Genomic DNA, 18,183 nt, shown 5'->3' with positions numbered 1-18,183 from the left:
TAAGCATTATAGATCAATGTTGTTACGCAGCTGTGGTACCAGCAGAGGGCGCGAGGACCCTTTGGTCGATTGACTTGGCTCTATTTTCACTTCCAACTTCTTTGCTCTATTTACCATTTGTGCTACGGACATTAATGACCAGTCTATTCGTAAAACTTGCAGAGGAAAGTCATTACTAGGATTTTTGCCTATGAAAACCCCCCCAGGTATAATTTAAAAGCACTCGAGCCATTATCATATGGAAAATCGTGCTTTGGAAATACATGATTCGTCAAATAGGCGTCATTCGTAAATGCAGCATATTATTATGAAACACAGCTTTTTGAAAAAGGACATTTAATTATGAAAAACACAATAATAGTGTGTGTGTAAAAGGATATTGTCAAATATATTAAACAATAAATGTGTTTTCATGGAATTTTACAAAATAAATAGATACATTTATTTATTTAATTAATTCAATTATTTAATAATTATTGAATTATTTCAGAATAAACTGGTACATTTAATTGTTGTTTTATTGAATTTATTATTTATGTAATTATTTCATTTTGAGTAATTTGGTCCATCATATTATCATAGATAGACCAATCCTCTATCAAACACTGCAGAACAATTCAACAACTCCAATAATGTGAAATATCAACATACTGAATTATCACATTGAAATTGTTGATGTTTAATTTCACTCTTTGTTTAGATTATCATATTTTAATATGCAGTTTTTATTATTTTTTATCATGCAATTTCATATTTTAAGATTCTGGGACACAAGTAAGCAAAATCTGCATAAAAGTAGTTTTAAAATTAGCACAAAATAAAGAAAATATTTTTACAATCATATAACAAATTTTAAAACGGTCAATTTTAATAAATAAATAAAAAAAAAAAAAAAAAAAAGGTCTCGGATATAATGGTAAGAAACACAATTGGTTTTGTCATGAAACAATGTTGTCATAAATATTGTGTTTTGAGCTGTGCGAGTGCGAACAAAACAAGCAGGATTAATAGCTCTCGTTAGGGTAATTTTCGAGGCCAGTATTTGAGTTCATTCTGGGCGAAAGAGAAAACACATATCAAAGTGTGGGGCTACTTGATAGGCCCATTTTTGGCGGTTTGCACTGTTCTCGGATTGGTTTAAAATCGACACAACTTCCATAAGCCCCACCCACTGTTTTATATATATAGTTGAAGCAGCTTGCGAAGCTCACACACAAAACTCAAGACGTTCGTAAGGGTCACTCCTATACATGAAATGGTTGTTCTGGTCAAACAGAGTCCTCAGTTGGGCAGCAAAGCGATGGATGGAAATCAGCACAAAGTAGATGCGAATGTTCTGCTACTTGGAGCAGAAAATGTTGGGAAGTCAGGTGAGCACAACTGAACTTGGCTGTTTGAATACAGATATTTCTGTCATGTTTATGTGGTCTATTTTGCTAAGCTTGCGAATAATCATTTATTTTAACTACTCGTTTGCAGCCCTCACCGTGCGATTTCTCACCAGAAGGTTCATCGGAGAATATGGGGATATTGGTAAGTCAAAGAAGATTTACTATAATACCATTCATAATGAACATATAAGCGATGTTGTTTATTAATAGGCAGTCTTTAATTCCACTATGCTCTCTTTCAGAATCAATATACAGTCATACTGACAAAACAGATGGGCGAGAGATATCCTTAAATATTTGGGACTCTCTGTATCCACAGGTATGATGTGTATTTTGTTTGAGATTTGTGTTGAATGCATAAAGGGGTCAAATTGTGTGTTTTTAATATTATCAAATATGTCAATAATAAAATATAATTCCTTGACTCACCCCAGTTTAGTCCAAAAAAAATATATGTGGCAAAATTGTTTTATTCTGTTGATAAGATTTAGAAAGATTAAGAATTAAAAAATTGAGAAATTAGCCCAGTTTTAATTTTAGTGTTATTTTATTTTTTAATTTTTTTTTTTAAATAGGTCTTTCTTAGTTTCTATATCTTATATTTATATAGTATATTATATAGTTTATAAGTATGGTTTTCACCATGAAAATTGAAAAAAAATAAAACAAAAATATGCTTTGTGACTGTCAATTTCATAGTTTGTGTTTGGAAAATAAACTTAATTTGTGTGGTGGGCTCTTTATGATAATTATCATATTAAAATATAATATGTTAATATCATTAAAAATAATTATATAAAACAATTTAATACATAAATATAGAAATTTGAAATTATAATCTGAATATGAATATAATCTGATGAATATATCTTATATCTGAAATTATTTTTTTTTTTTAGCTAAAGTATGCTTAAATGCTTAAAATTCATTTTATCAACCATTAAAACTGTACCCGTAAATTGGAGAATGAAGGAAAAGTATAAAAATTAGTAAAATATATTGGGAATAATAATCGTATCACATTTTATTTTCTAATACTTAATATGTATGTGGGAAGTAGACATGATTATACATTTTTATCATATTTACTTATGCTGAAAATAACGATTAAAAACAGGAAGGCTTTTTTTTCCTCTGATGAAAGACATTAAATCCAATCTGGGTCATTTTGACAACTTGAATGCATTCATGTAGGTTTTTTGGATCATGGTTTCTAGGTGAGGTTAATGTGATTTTTAATCTTTGAATTCTGTCTTTTCCAGAGCTGTGAAACAACTGAATCCATCAGTGACAAGCAGCTTCAGTGGGCAGACGGCGTGATCCTGGTCTACAGCATCTGTGACCGCTCCAGCTTTGAGGTGGTCCGGCAACAGGTGCAGCTCATCCGCCAGACTAGGAAGCTGTCCGCATCGGCACCGATCATCATTGTAGGGAACAAGCGAGACCTGCTGCATCAGAGAGCCGTGTCGAGCGAGGAGGGCAGACTGTTCGCCCTCTCCGCAGACTGCGGCTTCTTCGAGATCTCGGCAGCTGAAACCTACCACGGCGTGCTTCTGGTCTTTCATGAAATACTGGATCTCATCAAGGAATCCAGAGCACTAAAAAAGGGGATGGTCGGAATCAAGGGCATAGTCAGAAGCGTGTCCGCAGTGTTTGGAAAGAAATGGGAGTAAAGAACTGAGTTGGGGATGTGAAAGATGATGAGCATGATGAAGATATGAGGCCCCTGGCAGCCTAGCGTCTAAACAGCTGAGAAGAGGACCCTCGGCCGATGGGTTTTTGGAACCGAAGAGGGCCACTTTTGCCAAATTAATGTACATGGACGGTGGAAAGAAAAAGAATAAGATGATAGCATGTTAAAAGTTCAGAGCCCAGCTTTATGGTGAAGAAATGTAGATTAAGTTTGTTACAGCAAGGCGATAAAAGAAGTGCTGAAGATAAGTGGCTTTGATTTAAGTTGGTCACAGGGTATTGATATGAACCAAGAGACAGCCCGGATGTATTGTAGTCCTTGTCATTTCTCAAAGAATGATCTTTCGGCTTTGAACAGATGATGTAGACGATTCAAGTGAGCTTCAGCTCTGGATCTCAGATGCCTGAAATATAGAGTTGGACTTTATCCTCTCTGCATTGTCCTCTTCTGAATCTTCACTCACATTTAGATGTGAATGATTAAGTGTGGTAATTGGAAGGAGACTATATATAGTAAAATGTATATAGATATTTTATGTATATATTGTAATTTTCGGAACATTGTTTTCTGAGTTATTCGATTAAAGGTATGTTCACACCAAGGATGATAGTTGTAACTATACAGTTTTAATAATCGTTCTAATTCCATGAGAATAGCAGAGTCTACAACACAATTATAATGATAACACGAACAATATAATCGGAATCACTTTCAGAATGTTTTTTGAATGATAAAAACATGGAGAATCCACCCGAGGAGCTTGAGCATTTAAAGTGGCAGAACTTTATGTTCCCTTGGTGTGTACACCAATATAGTTATTGTTAGTTATCGTTATAATTATTTGTCATGGTGTGAACAATCTAACAACTGAAGAATGAGATATTAAGAGTGTCTGTACATTGCCCTGTATATACTGGAGTCTTTCACTTTTTGTATAAATTATGCTGTTTTTAGTTAAAGATCTTTTTGAGATGTTTATACTGCTTGTATTTCAACGATCGATTTCAATAAAGGAAAAACATTTACCTTTGTTGCATAATTAGCCATTCATTCTCTACTCAAATAGTACGCAAAACAACAATTACATTTATAAAATGTTTTATTACAGTTAAAGTCAATATTACATTTGTTACTGGAAAAAAAGCACTAAAGGCTGTTAGGATTTTAGTTATAAACGTCCACCAAGTCATTTAACACCATTTAATGACATTCCATACCTGTCGATGTATAACACAGTTCATTTTGTTTCTCTCTTTATAACAACACATCCTTAAAACATAAAACAACCCATGAACAATCAAAGTAACATTAACCATGTCTTTTTATCCTTTCCTCTCAGTTGAACACACATGACCTTGGGCTGTGTGTTAAATCGATTTTCAAACGGTTAATTTCCAACTGATCAGAATTCTTGTGCCATCCTGCTTCACTCAGTGCATTGATCTAACTATCAGTCATTTCACTATGACAGTCTATAGATTAAAAGCTGCTTAGAGTGTATAAGAACTAAGAAAGCTAAGGAATAAAAATACATTTATTTGGTCTAAACAAAATGTTGTGTTACATGCTAACAATTATAATGTATAGAAAAAAGATGCTATGCCATTTCAACTCGTCTAATGAGTTGTTTCTTTGTCTTACTAGAATCAGGCATTCAAAGCTACAAAACACCACGTACCCAAACAGCACTGCAGAGAGCAAATCCATACTGTTTTGATTTCATTCTTAGTAATATGCATAGCTAAAACAATGCTTTATTTCGCCTTTAAACTGTCCGGAAATACTAAATGCTAGGCTAATGACTCTAGGCCTACTAGAGGAGTTATTGTATGGATTGTTGTTTGAAGGTATGTTTGCTGTACTATCCATAACAGCCTGTGAGCTACAGCGATCTGTGTTTGAATGATCTGTGATTACATTTAGGTTTTATGAGAAAAGTGGAGCCTAATGTTCTGTGGTTTCCACCACAGGTATGACCTGATCTTCAGATGAAGGGCCAGAGCTCAGAAACTCAAACGCTCGTTGGCTCTGTGATACTAACTGCATAATGGGAGCCAGCAGGACCTCGGTGGCCGAGGAACGGCGGCGGATCATATCGGTAGTGGGCACAGCCAGTGTATCAAGTTCTGGAGGGCCCAAGAGCTGGGAATCTAGCTTCAAACTGCCTTTACTGCCATTTGCTGGGATTGGGGTAGGAGTCGGGGAGGGAGCTGGGCTGGTTGGAAGCCCGCTAGCAGACCCACGAGGGGAACGGGCATAAAGGCTTCTGCGGCGACGTGGACGACCGTCCATGGCTTTGAGGAAGAGGCTGTTTGCAGAGGCACGGCTGGAGGGACTCTCAGGAAGTTCATCTGGAGTTGGGTTGTTTGCTGTGTCGAGATCAGACACCTGTTTCATCTGAGAGAAAAGAGAGGAAGTGTCATATACCAAGACTCTGATACTTTTGATTATTTTAAAATTTTTATTTAACAATTTATTTCAGCTTAGGCTTATTGGAAAAGGCACTTTTAGTGCCTCTCACTGAAAATATCATTCCACCTACACTAAACCTAAATTAAAGGATTAGTTCACTTTCAAATAAAAATTAGCCCAAGCTTTACTCACCCTCAAGCCATCCTAGGTGCATATGACTTTATTCTTTTTGATGAACACAATCTGAGAAATATTAATAAATATCCTGACGCATCCAAGCTTTATAATGGCAGTGAGCGGGATCAATGAGTATGAGCTGAAGAAAGTGCTTCCTTCCACATCCATCCATCATAAACCTGTACTCCACAAGGCTCCAGGGGTTAATAAAGGCCTTCTGAAGTGAAGTGAAGTGATGCGTTTGTGTAAAAAAAATATCCATATTTAACAAGTTATGAAGTTAAATATCTAGCTTCCGCCAGACCGCCTTCCGTATTCAACGTATGAAGAAAGTGCAGTTCAAAAAGCTTATGCTACATCCTTCCCTATTCGACTTACGGAAAAAGTGTAACTGACGCGACGCCAGTTTACACTTTCTTCGTAGCTTGAATACGAAAGGTGGTATAGATATTTTACTTCATAACTTGTTAAATATGGATTTTTTTTTTTCCACAAACACATCGCTTCGCTTCAGAAGGCCTTTATTAACCCCCTGGAGCTGTGTGGAGTACACGTTTATGATGGATGGATGTGGCACTTTCTTCAGCTCATACTCGTGAACCCTATTCACTGCTATTATAAAGCTTGGATGCTTCAGGATATTTATTAATATATCTCAATTTGTGTTCATCAGAAAGAAGAAAGTCATATACACCTAGGATGGCTTGAGGGTGAGTAAAGCTTGGGGTAATTTTCATTTGGAAGTGAATTTATCCTTTAAACTTGACCAACAAAAGTGCATTTGCTGAACAATCATGCCATTTAACTTACTTCTGCATGTCTTTGAGCTGCTTTATCATAACTTGTTTCACAGAGCAAAGGTTTTGACATAGTATTTTGCAAGGAACTACACAATAAGTTTTAATTTTATTCGATAATCTGCCCCTGCAATCATAATTTGTGTGAAAAGGAATAAAAGTAGTTGGTGTTTTACTGCCACTAGTGGTCATTTAATGTATAGGTAAAAATTTAGTCTGTAGGAGCACTTTTAGTTATTAACATTATTAATAATCATTAAATTAATAAGAGATTATTCTGATGCCAGGCCCAAATTTTTTTTGTGTGAAATACTTTATTTAAAAAAGTGTGTTTATGCTGACTTTGTTAAAAATTTAAATGCAATTTTGCTAGCATCAGAAAATACAAGGGTCCACAAGTCCAGATATTGCATCAAACCAATTTAAATTCAGTCTGCAACTGAACAGAAGTGTTTTTAGACCACAACAGTTCTTACATGCAATTGAAGTTTAATTAAGGCCTGAAAACATTATGTACCTGATCTTAAATTGGATACTGTGCTAAAAAACAAACAATAAATTGAAAAGCACAGTAACATAGAGAGAAAATAAACCAGGCCATGGACTGTTTCATGGACCAGCACGGACTATGATTAAACACAGATTTACTCATTTAGTTTTTATGGGAACATAGAGTGACATATTTAGCTTTGTTCATCCTATCAACATCATGTTTGGCCAAGAAAAATAATAAGAAAATGATGTTCAGGCAATTATTCTGCCTTTGAATTTGCTTCATAACTGGATTCTAGAGTGTTCTTTAGCATTAGAATATGCACTTGTATGTTTTATTAACAGAATTTGTCCATTGGAACTGGTTGGACTGTTGTGCCTGTGTATGTGTGTGTTCTCACCAGGTCATAGAGTGGGGTGGTGTTGATGAGCAGCTGTATGAGAATCTGTCCCAATTCCAGTAGGTCGTTCATGATAGTGCGTACCTGGGTAGGTAGAGCCAGTGTCTGTTGTACAGGGGGCAAAACCTTCAGTGCCTTTATACCTGATGTGAGCTGAGCTACAAGCAGAGAACGCAGCTCCTCCACACGATGCACCTGAGTCGTGTAAAATGACAGAAGCAGCTGCAGCAGGGACTCCACCATCTGCATCAACTGCATTAGACCCACCTGAGCATGACAAATGACAGACAATACCTAATCAGTCAACCAATGACAATAATGATAGACCTGGAAATGACACCATTAGGCATTAAAAAGAGAATGTGGTAGACAACTGTTCATATGGGCTGAGGAATATTGCAGAACTTTAATTCAGTCACGTTTTTATTGCTAAACCTAGTGGCCTGGAAATGGGGCCTAACAGTTTGATCAAGTGGCAGTAATGACTCTATTCACACACCAACATACTGCCTGCAGGAACGTGAATGGGTTTTTGCGTGATACACTCCCTTCTCTGTTCAAATAAATCAACAAACAACAGAAACTGCAATTGCTGTGAAAACTGGTATTGTCAGCCGCAGCTGGGGTCAATTAAACATTATCAGACTTACAAAGAAACAGTCCTACATTCTTTTAGATCCTAAATAATTTCATCTCATCGTGCTATTTCTAAATGTCCATTTTGTGTTTGTTTATTCTTTTTGTCTCATTTCATTTGGCCTTATTTAACTGTTCCCATGGCCACTCAATCATAGTGCCACTCAATGATTTTCACAGTAATAAAAACAGAAAGACTTACAGTTTAGTACTTTAGTATAGACGTACGGTTTAGTTTGTGAACAAGTCAGTGTTTTGAACAAATCTGAACAAAAAGTGAATGAATCTTCTGAGTGAACAAATCATTCTTGTTCTCTTTCTTGCGCTGACTGATATTTTTTGCTTGTTTCTTCACAAAGCTTGTTTATGAAGAAAGGAGAAAGTATCTGCTGACTGACTAAACAAAGAGGGCACGTCGTTCATTCTGTGTGTGAAGTAAATCAATCCTGTTCACAACAAGAATGGAAAGAGGGCAGAAAGAATTATGAATGTGTAAAAAATAATATATACTTAAATTGATGTAAGGACATTTTTAAACCATTTTTTCCTTTTTTTTTTTTCTTCAATAGCTTGATAAAAATCATGACCAGCAGTTAACATCATGGACGAAAAAAAACTTTCTGGAGTATAGTAAATGTGTAGACATGCTAATTTTAATAAGGATGATACGACTTGTCATGAACGACTGATAAATTGGTTAAGTAGATGATTCACTGACTCACTGATTCAGATACTCACTTGTTGCTACTGGTGTAACAATGTAACCTGCAGAAAGGGTCACTGAATGAACCAATGAACAAATCTTTTGGCAAATGGATTAAAAAAAATTGAATCACTAATATTAATCAAAACCACTAGACTATAATTTAGTTTGTCTGGCAGTGTTTGTGCAGCTAAATGCATTCAAAACTTGAAAACTAAATACGTTTGAACCAGATGCGACAGATAAACTCTACATAAAAGTTGATTTGAACAATAAAAAGATTTTGAACTGGGGAACCGTACTGAAGTCTCGTTTATTATCAAGGGCTGTCCACACAGCCTGTCATGCCACAAGCAGCCAACTTCTCACGTGGAGCTTCATCTGCTGCCAGACAACGTGAGCGTGAGTACACAGTGCAAAAGAACAGGGCCAGTCTGGCAGACACATTCACAAACAGTCCTGCTTTTGCAGTAGGACCCTCCTACTATTGGTGGTTCATTTAGGTGAAGAATAAAGTGGGTCAGCCAAATTTGTAGGTCCCCTCTGTGTTCTCTATTCCCTTTGTCATTGGGCCGCCACCTCACTGCCGGTCCACTGCACAGCCCGTGACCAACACGTGAATTACTGTAGGAGATTATTCTGCCAAGTCTCACCGTATATGTCTTTGACAGCTCAGCATCACTATCGGTAGTACACAGTCTGTCACTCACATTTCAGCAGACCAGGCTCTCCGGGGTGTCTTTTGGATTTCGTTAATGAAGACTCTTTTGAACACGGTGCACTGGGGTTTTCATGCTCTCAGCCCCAATTACTCTCCACCCTACTGCTGGGAAAGCACCGAAGGACCCTGTACAGACAATAGTCCACCTTTGCCCTTTGATCCTCGGCACACAAACTTGTCAACTCATACAAAATGTTTCTGAGATAGCCCATGTGTTTAATAGGTCAGTTGAGGTATGGTGTGTCTGGTGGACATGAGAACAAATACAATTTTCTCATCAGTCTAACCATGCAGAAATGAGGTGTACTCTATGCTTCAGAAATGGCACAGTGGGCACAGTGGAAAATGGAAAAATGGTAATGTTGGTTAATATATATATATTTCTGTCATGACAACTCTCTGAGAGATTGGCATGGTAATGGATATGGCAGAATCTTAGGAAATGTCGTCTTCACCTCACAGCCAGTGGAAAAGAATCGGGACGGGACTCGAGCAGAAATCATGTTCATGGATGAGATTATTAACATTACTGTAGTATGAAGCAGAGCAGGGCTGAGTGATGTTGGAGCTGAACGAGGCCGCTGGAGAGATTGCTAATGAGAGACGAACGCGACACATGCCTTGCGACCAGCGGAACTGTTCATCATATTAGATACATTTGACTGTGTTGAAAATTATGTTATGACGTTACTCTGTGCGTTCACTCGGCGGCTGCTGTGAGACACTTGTTGCACACTGCAGTAAGCTAGATCGATTTTAGAATATCATATTAATAAATGCTGGGTGGCTTGATAAATGGCATGCAATTAATTTTAAAATGTATTGTATGATGGAGAAAATGTTGTATTACTTAGCTACTTGACAAAATAGTGTTTTTCTCTGAGGCATGGTAAAAGCATGGTACTCTCGGAAAATCAAGAAAACTAAATTTAAACAATAAGACTAAACGTGTTGAGCTATATAACAATAATCCATTTTCTGTCTATAAATGTAACCAAACAGTTGTTCCCTTGTTTAATAAAACATGTAATATATTAAAGCGTCTTTAGTGTTTCCATGGTTTCTACAAAATAAAACCGGAAACTGAGGGTAACGTGGGTATGACGCCATTGACGGGCGTCCCGTATCCTTGGTTAAAATCGCGATTTTCTCATGATTTACAAATAGTTGGAAACATTTGGGATATTGTAAGTACTTAACTGAACAAAATATATAACCCTGGCCTAGTGGTTTTTGGATATTTTACTGCAAAAATCTTACATATTGTATTGTATTATTGTAGCTTTAAGAGGCGGTAAGATTTTTTTTGGTCAACATAAAGGCCTGTTCACAACAAGAATGATAACTGTATAAGATTAACTATTAACTATAACAACAACTTCCAACGATATTTTTCCTCTGTGTTGTTATCGTTATAGTTGTGGTGTGGGCATCCCTATTCTCATAAAATTAGACTGATTATTAAAACTTTATAGTTATTCTTATCATTATACTGTTGTTATTTAAGGGTGTGAAAGGACATTAAGTCTTTTGATTAAAGATACAGAAAAAACAGTAATATTCTGAAATAATATTAAAATTTAAAACAACTGTTTTATATTTTAATCCATTTTAAAATGTAATTTATTCCTGTGATGGCAAAGCTGAATTTCCATTCGTCATGATTAGAAAATCATTCTAATATGATGATTTGCTGCTCAAAAATGTTTCTCATTAATGTTGAAAATGGTGGTGCTGCTTAATATTTTTTGTGGCAACTGTGATAATTTTTTCAGAATTCTTTGTTGAATAGAAATTTTAAAAATATTGCATTTATTTGAAATTAAATCTTTGTAACAACAGTTTTAATTTTTAAATTCAACAAAAAAATTGTACTGTCACTTTTGACCAGTTTAATGCATCCTTGCTGAATAAAAGTATTATCCATGCCTAGAAGACTTGGTGCTGTCATTAAAAATCATGGAAGCCATACAAAGTACTAGATGTAGTATTTTTTGTTGTGGGGTGCACTCATTTTTGCATCACCCTAATTTGAGTAAAACTGAAAAATGTGTAATCTAAGTTATATTATTAACCTTACTTTCATGTTATCAAACAGATGTTATATAAAACTTAGTCTTGTCAACATTTTGGAAACCGTTTTTGTATTCATTGAGATATTGTTTAAAATGTTACTTTTCAAAGGGGGTGTACTCATTTACACTGAGCACTGTATATGTAAGCTATAGCAGTCTATTTGTTTTCTAATGCAATCTCCACATCTCCTCATCCTGCGGTTGGGTTAGTGAGTGTTCAAGTCACATGTAGTGACCACCAAACGGCACGTAGCATTAGATCCCACTGGGTATTCAGCTTAATCATGACCATCCTTTCTCTAAACAAGCACTCCCATCAAAAACACTGCTGCCTGACTTCTTGATTTCAGCCTTGATTTCTAGGAAACAAACAAACAAAAAAAAACTGCCTTCCTTTTACACAAACAGAAACGTTCCATCATTTATTTTTATAGCCATTTCGACTCACTAAAGGACTCACTAATATATCTGATGATAAAGTCTCTATCTAGCATGAATACTAACTTCAATATGAAGAAGTGTACAAATGAGTGACTACAACAAAATCTGAGGTAATAAATCTACTCCACTACTAAGTAAGTAGAAGCATAAATGTAAAATAATACATCGTAAATAAATTCTGGGTAATCAATTCGGTACAGTGTTGATCGGTATGAAAAAGCTCATACGTGATGTTTTCAGCTAAAGTTGTAATACAGCTTCTTTCCCCTTGCCCATGTCCTTTCTTGCCTAAATGTGTCCCAGGGGTCATGATTTAGAACAAGTAATTGCTGTGATTTTATTCAATGTGGGTGAGTCTGCAGACTAGACAGGAAGCCCCGAGGGTGGCAGGGCAGCGTGAATGACTGCAGCATGGTGCTGCAGCACGTAGAGTGTCTATTTTAACTTCCAACTAAAGAAGAGAGGATAGGCTATAGTTTGAGGACAATTTGATGAGCCACTCCCTGTCGATATTATCCTGACAGTGTATACTGTTGAGTCTCTCACCGAGACATGTCTGCATCTATATTTATTTTGTGATTTTATCTTAGCATACCACTCTTCATTACTGACTTGTGACTCACGTCTTGGGTCTCTTTCGGTGTTATTTTGGTATCACTGAGGTATTATTATAGTTTTTATTAATAATTTGAATTAGTTTTTATTTTCTGTTTTCATTTTACTTTTAAAGTTTTAGCATTTTTTTTTTTTTTAATATGTCTAAATAGTTTTTATTGATTTTTATTTCAGTTTTAGTTTTAGTTATTTCAATACATCAAGTTAAACTAAATAAGAAAAGTTTCCTTGGCAGTTGGCTGAACTAAAATACATTTTCTGTATATTTTTAATTTATTTTATTTCAATTAAAGTAACAAAAATTGTTATATGTATTTAGTTTTAGTTAACTATAATAACCCTGGTCTTTTTTGAAGGGTCCAAGTCTTTTTTATTCTTCTGTGTCGGAAAGTCAAATGAAAACATTTACATTAAAGTACGAAAACTGGAATATGAATACGACGAGTTTTGTTCCCCATTATCAGTGTGACATATTTCAGAAACTGATACCTACATGAATGTTGTTTGGAGCCACTGAGAAGCAGTTAGTTTGGAGAGAGAGTATTTGAGCCATTCTCAAGGTTCACTATGACTCCATGAACAGAGCTTTTAGTTAAGATAAGGTCAAAGATTTATTGATGAATTATTTCTGTACATAGGCCTACCGTTTCGGCAGCTGCCCCCAACATCTGCAAAACGTTGTCCACTCTTTCTCTCAGCTTCATCAGTCTGTGGTACAGCTGAAGGTACAGGCACAACAACAGGCTACGGATACGCGTCCACATCCGAGGCTCTTCTTCTTCATCATCATCGTCCTCATCTTCATAGCTCTGCACTCTTCTCTCCCACTCACGACCTGCAAGATGAGACAAAGTGCTTGTGATTTCAATACAACCACCAATATTCAGAATTCAACTCTGCTTAATCTAAAACTGAACTCTGAGCCTAATAAAAAAGCTGATTTAATGAAATATTAAGAGAGCATCATTTTGTGGCATCAAAAAGTTTGACCCCTGTGCTCAAGGACTGGCAAAACAGAAGAACAGTTGCGCCCCCTTGTGGTTAAGTCTTGCGTACGCATGAAACCTTCTGTAAAGAGTTATTTCAAGATGATTTCAGATAAAAATTTCTCTCCCTGTCAGTGCAGACTCTGTCTGACTCCGTGTCACGCTTTCTTACGCAGCGTGGGTGGCAGAGGTAGATAGTACGCCACTGCCGCCTCTGACTGAGTGATGAGTTCATCCAGGCCCGCGGTGATCACCCGCCCTGGTGCTGATTCTTGAGCTTCCGCCAGGAGGCGCCAGCTGAGCTCTATCAGTTTATCCCATCTGTTCACGGCTCTGTCCAGCTCATCATTTACTCGAGACTGAGCACCATCCAGCCTCGAGAAGAAAGCGTCCTTCAGATTAGCAACCACCTGAGGGGAGAGAAGGCAGGAGGAGAGCATCAAGAGGTATGGGGTAGAAAAAACATCAAGAACAGGTTCGGTTTGATAAGTGACAACTCAGAAGTAAAACAAAAACGCACCTACAACAGAAATAGCCACCAACACATACCTAAAGTTACTTTTGGCCTACTTTATCTTAATAAATTAGCTAAAAAAGTTCATATACATTACATTAAACCGTTTTCTTTTTACATATTACACCGTTTCAAATGCTCTTTCGGTAACCAAAAAAAAGTGCGCGAAAAGTCGTCTGGACTAATAACTATAACATTGACGAAACAAGTAGGCATACTGTTATTGTTTATCAATACTGGTTCGCATATGTCAAATATATCACAAAAAATGTATTTTGTTTAAAAATCATTTAAGACTTTTGATTGCTAACCAGCATCAGGTATGCTGTGATGTGATGATGTTATAATATCACGTGACAGTATCAAATCAAGTTCTGCACGTTGTAATCCTTTCTTACAATATCAGTAGTCACATTTCGACAGCTGATAGTCGATTATAACCTTCTCTTAATAACCTTTAATCATTCTATTTGATTGTGTAGAACCACAAATGAGAGAAACACAAATCTAAAGTAAAACAAACCATCAGCATCAGCCTTAAAAACTACTCATGCACACAAACAAATAATAATTGCATAACTTGCATAACAGATTCCCTCAGATTAGCAAATGCTACAAGTACTTACACTATTAAGGTAAAATGGCAAACTTATTACAAACTTGCATTACTTAATTTAAAACTCAAATAATTTTGTTGGCTTTTTTGTTGGCAAATAAATGTGTTGGCTTTTACCAGACAGTCAAGATATGGTAGCTGCCAAGATATGACACTGCTGTTTCTCTCACTCTCTCACACACTCACCTCATCTGTGGGCTGTTGGAGGATTGGGAAAAACTTCTCAAGTTGCTCCAAACCCACCAGTGCAAAACTGTTCACTGCCTCAACTGCAAAGGCCGACATACAATGAATTCACTTTTATTATCCTTAAAGACTTGCATGTTAAATTATGTTCTAGCAGTGTATCTGTTTCTTTTGTCCAATTTTGTCTTTACTATGAGCATTTGATTTCCATTGATTTTTCTAGGTTTATGCCATTTCAGTGTTAAAGATGCCATATATAAACACTCACTTTCTGTTTCTAGGTTCTGTAGCAGAGGTGCTGCTTGTTGCAGAGCTGCTGTGGATGCACTGCGGACACCCAGCTCTGCTACACCTCCCACAAACCCAAGCAGTGGATAACGACCTTTCACTCCCAGGTAGACGGAAGAGGCCTGCTGCAGCGCTGAGCTGACGAAAGGCAGTTTTGCCACACGCTTTAGCACATTCCCCTGTAAAGGCAAGTCAGTGTCTTATTGAACATGGTAATGATGAAATAATTAAACAGTGTAGAGTGACAGTGCAAGAAAACTCACCTCACTGTTTCTTGTTCTCGACATGTCTGCTTTGCGCTCTTGAGGCAGAACAGAGAACATAAAACATCAAGTATCCTATTAGAGTTTCTACTAGGAATTATCCTATTTCTTCTTCATCTTTGTGTTTTGTGAAAGTTTAGAGTAGATGGGTGAATTTAGATTCAAACATCAGTGGATTAGACATCAGTAGATACCAAACAGTAGGCATATTCTTCTGACATCTGACAACATCATTCAATTTCAACTACATCAATACTGATCTGTATTCATTAATTTGACCTGCCCATGCCAAGTCAGCTGATGTCACATGACAATACTAGCCTATGTTAGAGACCCTCGCTGTGGAAATTTCATTTTCAAGCGTTCAAACCACACCGGCCAAAAATGACCTAGCATTCAAATAGTGAAATTTAGAAAAAATACAGGTCTGTCATGCACCATCAGTAATTATTGTGGTCAAATACTGTATGTTTTTAAAAAAAAAAAAAAATTTTAAAAATAATGGCCAAAAGATCGATTTATATTATTTAATTCGATGTATATTTCAGAAACATTCCTGCAGTAAATAATGTTGTGAGATTAAACAGTTTTAGTGGTTTAGAAGCTGTCATTTGATCACCGGTGCCCCTGAAATGTCATTTCAGGTAATGGCCCAAGTCCTCTGACCAAAACCAATGGAATCATCCAAAAACATTGGCATATTTAGAATGTTTTTGAAGTCTCTCAAACATATCTTCAGATCATATGAAATCTACAGATCAAAGGGTTCTTCTGAATGTTATCTCATGGAATAAAATCCAACTGTGTCAAATCTGATCAAAGCATTCTCACAGGCCTGTTTGTAATATCAAACTTTTTGCTTTCTGATTCACTTACTGCACAGAGGGGCCACTCTTATAGATCCTAGTGGAAGTCAGCACTGAACAAGTGCTTACCTGCAAAAAAACATAACAAAATTAATCTTAGTTAAAAATAACATTCAAGATAATAATCACAATAAAAACATGTTTAAAATCTACCTTAATAAAATGGGTCTTTTGTGCTGGATTAAATTGTTTAGTGAGTGAAATAGGTAGAAAAATAATTTTAAGATCAAAAACAGACATAATACTAGACTTGTAAAGTTTGTGTGAATTTGAAACAGACCAGTGATCTTTCTGGTAAAGTCTCCAGGTCATTTTTTCCTTTCATTATCTAATAAATACACTGCATGGGTAGCTGATCCCTGGTTAGACACCTGTCTATGCTGACAATTACAGTAAACCAAAATGATCAACTTCTCTCAAATACTTTTTGAATGTCAGCTAGCAAAATACATTTAAAATGTTCCACAAATTATGTTATAAAAAATATCAGTATGTTATTTTGGGCCATTATGGATTGATGATATATAATGCACACATTTATTTATTAAGATTACATTTTACACCAATAAAGTCTTCTTTGAGACTTAAAATACACATTACTATCTGTGATATATTTAAACTATTTAACAACAAATTAACCTATTTCTGAGAGTAGTTGTGTGACTACAAATTGTGTGTTACTTTTAGTAGACAGCAAGTGGACAGCAAAAACTGTCAAATCAGAATCAGTTCTTACCTTTAAGATGGTTGAGTGTTGAGTCCTTTGAGATGGTCAAATGTAGAAATAAAAATATCTTTTATAGATATTTGTTACAAACCCAGTAGATTTGCCCTTTCGATTAGGTCTCAGTCCTTGTCTGCAGTGTCTGATATGAGGGTTTTGTTGGATGGTTTTGTCATTTTTCATGGTAGGTGCATGTGATGCCCCTCATTTAGGGTGCGGCCAGTGCACGCATGTCAAGATGTTTCTATGCCGTTGTTTGCCAGTTTATTGATTTACCTAACAGTGACAAAGACAGTCTTAAGAGTGTGAGATTTTATGTTTCTCTGACATTTCTCTTTTACTTACATTACATTAATACAGATGAAAAATAGTCTAGGACTTGTGTGGGCTATCACGTTTATACCAGAATACCTTTTTGTTCTCTAAAATATGTGGAAGGACAACATATATCAGTGCAAATATATCAGTGAATAAACAGACAAGTAGAGTAGTATGAATGCATTAAATTAGGTTACCTAAATGTAACCTAAGTTGTGATGTATGATTACGTCTGCTGTGTACAAAGAGTCTAGTCAGATATTGTCAGTTATGATTTTAATGTCACAGTTCAGACGTTTAATGTGTGTTCAGCCCCCTTTATATCAGCATTCCTGTTCTGATTCAGAAATTGAATGAGGAGGCATAGACTACCAGAAGCCTGAGGTTTCTTCTGAGAAAATCAATCTTTCATTGGAGATGAAGTACATTAAGGTCATCTCACGTTGCCAAGTCATAATTGAAACCCTTCACAAAGGCTCTCTTTGGAGAGTAATGTAGTCTCATATCCGTTTATCTCAGTTCCCAACTAAAAAAGTTACTCAGTAAACTGGACCTTTTAATAAGTGTAAACAATCGTTTGACAGTTTGAGCCTGGGAAATTTCTCAGACTTTCCATGTAGAAAAGAGGACACTATTGTTTCATTTCCCAGTCAAACATGTCTGGTAACATTTAAATATATATGAGTTGTTTACTATCAATAACGTTCTTAGTGACAAGAGTGAGACAGAAGAATCCTTCATGGTTTCATTTAGTAATTGGTAAATAATTTCATTTTAATTGACGTCAGTGCTCACGCCGCAGATATTTGCTTTGGTTTAGCTTTAATGCCATTCATTTTCTTTAAGATGCTTTAATATTGACATTATT

The 18,183-nt window shown here is 36.1% G+C and overlaps 2 protein-coding genes across 2 annotated transcripts; one reads left to right on the top strand and one right to left on the bottom strand.

Moving 5' to 3' along the window:
* The first annotated feature begins 195 nt into the window (after positions 1 to 195).
* zgc:171704 (Ras-related and estrogen-regulated growth inhibitor-like protein) lies at positions 196 to 4,109 on the top strand. Its single transcript, XM_051864428.1, has 4 exons — positions 196 to 1,370; positions 1,480 to 1,533; positions 1,634 to 1,710; positions 2,654 to 4,109. The coding sequence occupies exons 1-4, from the start codon at positions 1,256 to 1,258 to the stop codon at positions 3,062 to 3,064; spliced, it is 657 nt and encodes a 218-aa protein (XP_051720388.1). The 5' UTR covers positions 196 to 1,255; the 3' UTR covers positions 3,065 to 4,109.
* A 56-nt stretch (positions 4,110 to 4,165) lies between these two features.
* On the bottom strand, positions 4,166 to 18,142 carry plin6 (perilipin 6). The gene is made up of 9 exons (XM_051864424.1): positions 17,010 to 18,142; positions 16,284 to 16,342; positions 15,408 to 15,445; positions 15,125 to 15,323; positions 14,857 to 14,939; positions 13,713 to 13,950; positions 13,199 to 13,389; positions 7,364 to 7,630; positions 4,166 to 5,481 (listed from the first exon to the last, which is right to left on the bottom strand). The coding sequence occupies exons 3-9, from the start codon at positions 15,429 to 15,431 to the stop codon at positions 5,029 to 5,031; spliced, it is 1,455 nt and encodes a 484-aa protein (XP_051720384.1). The 5' UTR covers positions 15,432 to 15,445; positions 16,284 to 16,342; positions 17,010 to 18,142; the 3' UTR covers positions 4,166 to 5,028.
* Positions 18,143 to 18,183: the final 41 nt, after the last annotated feature.

The sequence above is a fragment of the Ctenopharyngodon idella genome, chromosome 16 (assembly GCF_019924925.1).
Source record: "Ctenopharyngodon idella isolate HZGC_01 chromosome 16, HZGC01, whole genome shotgun sequence".
NCBI lineage: Eukaryota > Metazoa > Chordata > Actinopteri > Cypriniformes > Xenocyprididae > Ctenopharyngodon > Ctenopharyngodon idella.
This window is presented reverse-complemented; position numbering and strand designations above follow the sequence as displayed.

What these genes read in the sequence shown, in the direction of transcription:
- zgc:171704 (XM_051864428.1), top strand. Translation starts at nt 1,256, where the DNA reads ATGGTTGTTCTGGTCAAACAGAGTCCTCAGTTGGGCAGCAAAGCGATG. An exon ending in AGAAAATGTTGGGAAGTCAG is followed by an intron (nt 1,371 to 1,479) that starts GTGAGCACAACT and finishes ACTCGTTTGCAG; the next exon opens with CCCTCACCGTGCGATTTCTC. An exon ending in GGGACTCTCTGTATCCACAG is followed by an intron (nt 1,711 to 2,653) that starts GTATGATGTGTA and finishes TGTCTTTTCCAG; the next exon opens with AGCTGTGAAACAACTGAATC.
- plin6 (XM_051864424.1), bottom strand. Translation starts at nt 15,431, where the DNA reads ATGTCGAGAACAAGAAACAGTGAG. An exon ending in ACAGAACCTAGAAACAGAAA is followed by an intron (nt 14,940 to 15,124) that starts GTGAGTGTTTAT and finishes CGGCCTTTGCAG; the next exon opens with TTGAGGCAGTGAACAGTTTT. An exon ending in TCCAACAGCCCACAGATGAG is followed by an intron (nt 13,951 to 14,856) that starts GTGAGTGTGTGA and finishes CTCTCCCCTCAG; the next exon opens with GTGGTTGCTAATCTGAAGGA.